Below are 4,230 nucleotides of genomic sequence, written 5' to 3'. Positions count from 1 at the left end.
CGGGGTCAACTGGGGCAGGATCGTGGCCTTCTTCGAGTTCGGCGGTGTGATGTGCGTGGAGAGCGTCAACCGCGAGATGTCTCCCCTCGTGGACAGCATCGCCTCCTGGATGACCGAATACCTGAACCGGCACTTGCACAACTGGATCCAGGACAACGGAGGCTGGGTATGTCCCCCCGATTGCTCTTTCTCCCTGCCTCTGGCCCGCAGCCGGTGGCGCTCGGGGGTGGGCAGGGCGGCGCTCGGGGGTGGGCAGTGCCCGGGGGGCTGCACTGGCTTTGCCTGGGGGTTGTCTGCACTGGTGTGTGCCAAAGCAGCACAGGCCTTTTGCCAGCTGCCTAGTATCAGCTTGTTGTGGGGTTACGGTGGGGTGATTTGGGATGGGGGAAGCGGCTGCAGGCTGCAGCTCGGGAGCAAAAAGGATGAGTGAGGCTCTGTCTTCATCAGAAATCTCTGCTGTCCTACCCCTGTCCACGCTCGCCTGCTGGCAGCACCAGCCCCGGCCCCGGGCGGGGCGCGCCGCGTGGGAAGGTGCAGTGGTGGTGCCCATCCAGCTGCCAGGGGACAGGCAGGGCACAGCGGGTCCCAGGCAGGGGGGCAGCGGGGACCACACGTGCATGTGTGCAGGCATCCCTGCCTGTTAGGGGTGACACGTCCGGCAGGTGCACGACGAGCACGGGATCCTGGTGCTATGGGCGGGCAGGTGGCCATCGGTGCTGGCATCGGCAGATGCGGTGATGACTGGAGCAGGGTTTTATGGTATAGGGTATGTCTAGTGTGAAAAATCTGTCTTTGTCTCGAGCTGAAACAAAAGTGCCGGGAGCTGTGTCCATGGGATTGTTCTGGAAAATTAGTATTTGTTGTGATCTGGTGGGTGACTGTTTTTTGGGGTGGAAGTCACCTTTGCCCAGAGCTGGCTTCAGCATCATCCAGAAAATGGACAGCTTTTATGCTGGTAGTCAGTCAAAACCCTTTCTTTTTTCTCCCTCTCTCTTTCTAAAATATATAACTGCACTGAAATTGGAAGAGTCTTTTCATTTTGGAAACTGGAAGTCTCTTTCCGTTTTTCTTGTATTAATTGATATATGGTAACAAAATGTGCTCCCAGCCGCTCTCCTGCAAACCAAACCTGTCGTGTGTGTAAAGCTTGTGTATGATATGAATTAACAGCAAAAGTTGTACCGAAGAAGAAGCTTTACTTATGAGCCAAGAGCCTAGAAATGGAGGTCTGCTAGGTAGGAGACTGGCAATTTCAGGTCCGGTCCCCTGTGAAATACAGAGAACTGACTCAATTACCCAGCACACCTTTGAGAGGCATGCGTAAAGGAATGTAAAGTATATGTTTCCCAGTTAACATGGTTTGCAAGCCTGATGTCTGTGAAGCATTGCCACATTAAATTCCCAGCATCGGGTCTCTTTCTAAGTCAGAGTTAGGCTCAGTAACGTGCCACCCGTGTTGACCATCTCTGTTAAAAAATGAAGATGTTGCCTTCCCACTGCTTAACCTGCCTGACTAAAGGGTACACGTGTCTGGGGATCCAGAGGACATCTACATGCTGCCGTAATGAGGGAGTAAGGCTTTGGGGCCCTTTTCTCATTAGGAGTCCATCCACACTGCGCTCCTCCCTGAGCGGTGCTGCAGATCCCTGGTTACAAGTTGCATTGGAGGCAGGACCGTTCTCCTGCTCTCCCTTGCTTCCACCAGGAAGAAAAAAAATTCAACATTCATGGGGCCAGAAGGGGGAGCAAAAAATGTGTGTGCACAGGTGAGTTTGTGTGTTTATATACACATATACATATGTATATACAAATATGTATACGTATACAGACACACACACATATATATACACACATACACACTCACACACATATATATACACATATACATATGCACACACAAAATAACTCCAGTGCCTGGTGGCTGGGACCGCACTTGGGAAAGGGAGACCTATCCCTCATCCCCTGTTTCATGGACCATGACAGAGGGTTTGTGGGTGTTTTTTTCACCAACCAGATAACTGAGGGGATAAAATAATCAGGAAACAGTTCAGACTTTTGGAGACCTTGGCTGGATAAAAGACAAGCAGCTAAAGGGTTAGGGATTTTGCGATCGCACTTCTGGGCTGGGACGCCCAACGCGTGCGTAAGTCCCTCCTCAGGCTGGAAGCCCGTTTGCGGAGCTGGGGCCCTCAGTTCGCTCCGGAGCCAGTGAAGTCATTCTGTTGACTCCAGTGAGCTTTGGATCAAATCCGTAAGCATGCTGGAGATGTACTGTCCTGCGGGTGTGTTGTGTAAAGAGAAACATAAATAATGAATAAAACTGAGAATGTGAAAAGACAGGTGTTAGCAGGCGTGATTGTCCAGATGAGGCAAGTGCTGGAGCTGTTTCTTGACGGTTAGAAATACAAGAAACTTGGACTATAAACACTGACTGCCTTTAAAAGGAAAAGATACTTCTTATCGATAGCTATTTAGTTGTTTATTGAGGTTTCCTATAAACAAAAGCTCTAGAGTTTGGATGCGTGTGATGCCATTTACTGCTGCCTGTTATTTATAATACACACATGGAAGAAGATGTGCAAAATATTACCCCAAGGTGGCTTTTGCCTGTCTGTCTGATAAGTGGTTGGTACCTTTGAGCCATGGGATTATTAAACACAGGCAAAACCTTCTGGCTGGTTACAAAGAGGAAAAGGCTAACCTGCAGTTGCAAATGCAGCTTTTAGGACCCCCTCTTCAGACTAAAGAAATCAAGGGTAGCACAGGGTGGTGAATTTTTTTTTAATTATTTTTTCTAGCTTTCAGGATATGTTAGTAGAAAAGCATGCTTTGGTATATGCACTTAGTCTTCAGCTTGGCACTTAGGCCATACCCTGTGTGCGAACTGTATAAAAGCATCATAAATGTCTCTGCCAAAGTAGCTGATCACCTGGTAGGTGGTGATGCTTTGTGAGACCTCAGCATGGCTGCCGGCAAGATCTCCCTGTCATACAGGTTGCTGCAACAAGGAGGAGCGCCAGCTGTTGTAGCCTTCTCCTCCTTTACATTGTGTCTCCCTGGTATGTTGTGGAGCAATATTGGAGTCTGGGTAGTAGTAGAGAAGAGAGCATCGGTGTTAGTCACGAGTGTATGTTACTGGACAGCGCGCACTTTGAGTCTGTTCTGTGGGCCTATGTCTTACACTCAGGTCTGAAGTCTGGTTGAAATGTCTTTATTATTTATCTGATTCTTTTGAATCGGTTCTGTAAGTTAACAATGTATTTTCAGGATGTGAATTGCTTGTATTGCAAGGAAAAGAGGAAGGAAAGAAGCATACTGAAGGGCAGATTGGAAGGGGACATAGCTGGTGGAGTATGAATTTTAGGCACCAGACATGGCTGTTAATGGTGTCTGGGGATTGTTAATACCTTTACAATGCACAGCATCATGGCTTTGTTCAAAACTTAGAAAAAGCAACAGATGGGGACTGCCTGCATGGAGGCTGTATTGTTAGCTTGTGGTTCTGGTGGCAAATAAATGCAACTTTCAAAGATTTTCACATCGGTCAGGATACCGCAATGTTGTACTTTGGCCTGATAACATCTTAATTGTGTTACAAAAGAAATAAGAGGAGAACCAGCTCATCTCTGCAATTTCATGGTGCTTGGTATAATGTATGCTTTCTGATTGACAACTTAATGGCTTCATTTCATTTTTTAGCGCCTGGTGTTTGAGCTGCAGAAGGACTGGCTTGGCAGTGGGCTGTCACACTTGGCGACTTTTAACTTTGACACAGGGAACATTGAATGTGATGCAGCTGGTGCGGGGGAAATAACTGTGTTTGTCTTGCAGCGAAGGGTTCCCTCTCTGGGCACACAACCTAACATCCTGGGAGCCGTGCTCAGCTCTGGGTGCTTCTAGTCCGACATATGTCATTCTCCTTGAGCTGTTCAAGAAAAAGCAAGAGCAAGAGAACTATAGAAGGAGACACAGGCACCATCATATATGTGTAGACAGATATATTTTTGATGTAAAGAATGTAAAGAAGCCCAGGTGAGAGAAGCTTTGAAGATTCAGCCAAGAAAGCACTATTTTAAATGACAATGTTTACATATGAACCAGGAATGTGATAGTTGTCTAGTTTTGTCTGATTCTGTTACTTTATTGCGGTTCTTTACGGTGTTCAAGAGTTAAGGCCAGATATGGGGAAGGATTTAGATATCCGAAGTGGACCTTAGGTGGAATGTAAGC

At 47.5% G+C, this 4,230-nt stretch overlaps 1 protein-coding gene across 1 annotated transcript in view; it reads left to right on the top strand.

Moving 5' to 3' along the window:
* The window catches only part of LOC104471887 (apoptosis regulator Bcl-2-like), a gene marked incomplete at its 3' end in the record, with an annotated part of 4,196 nt that extends 397 nt beyond the window's left edge, over positions 1 to 3,799 (top strand). The window contains exons 2-3 of the mRNA XM_010087385.1: positions 2 to 166; positions 3,700 to 3,799. Of these exons, the coding sequence (XP_010085687.1) occupies positions 2 to 166; positions 3,700 to 3,799 (265 nt within the window). The remainder of the gene's footprint in view (position 1; positions 167 to 3,699) is intronic.
* Between the last annotated feature and the right edge of the window lie 431 nt (positions 3,800 to 4,230).

This window comes from Pterocles gutturalis, unplaced genomic scaffold, assembly GCF_000699245.1.
Source record: "Pterocles gutturalis isolate BGI_N339 unplaced genomic scaffold, ASM69924v1 scaffold8846, whole genome shotgun sequence".
In the NCBI taxonomy this organism is placed as follows: domain Eukaryota; kingdom Metazoa; phylum Chordata; class Aves; order Pterocliformes; family Pteroclidae; genus Pterocles; species Pterocles gutturalis.
Note: the sequence above shows the minus strand (reverse complement) of the source record. Positions and strands in the feature narration are given on the sequence as shown.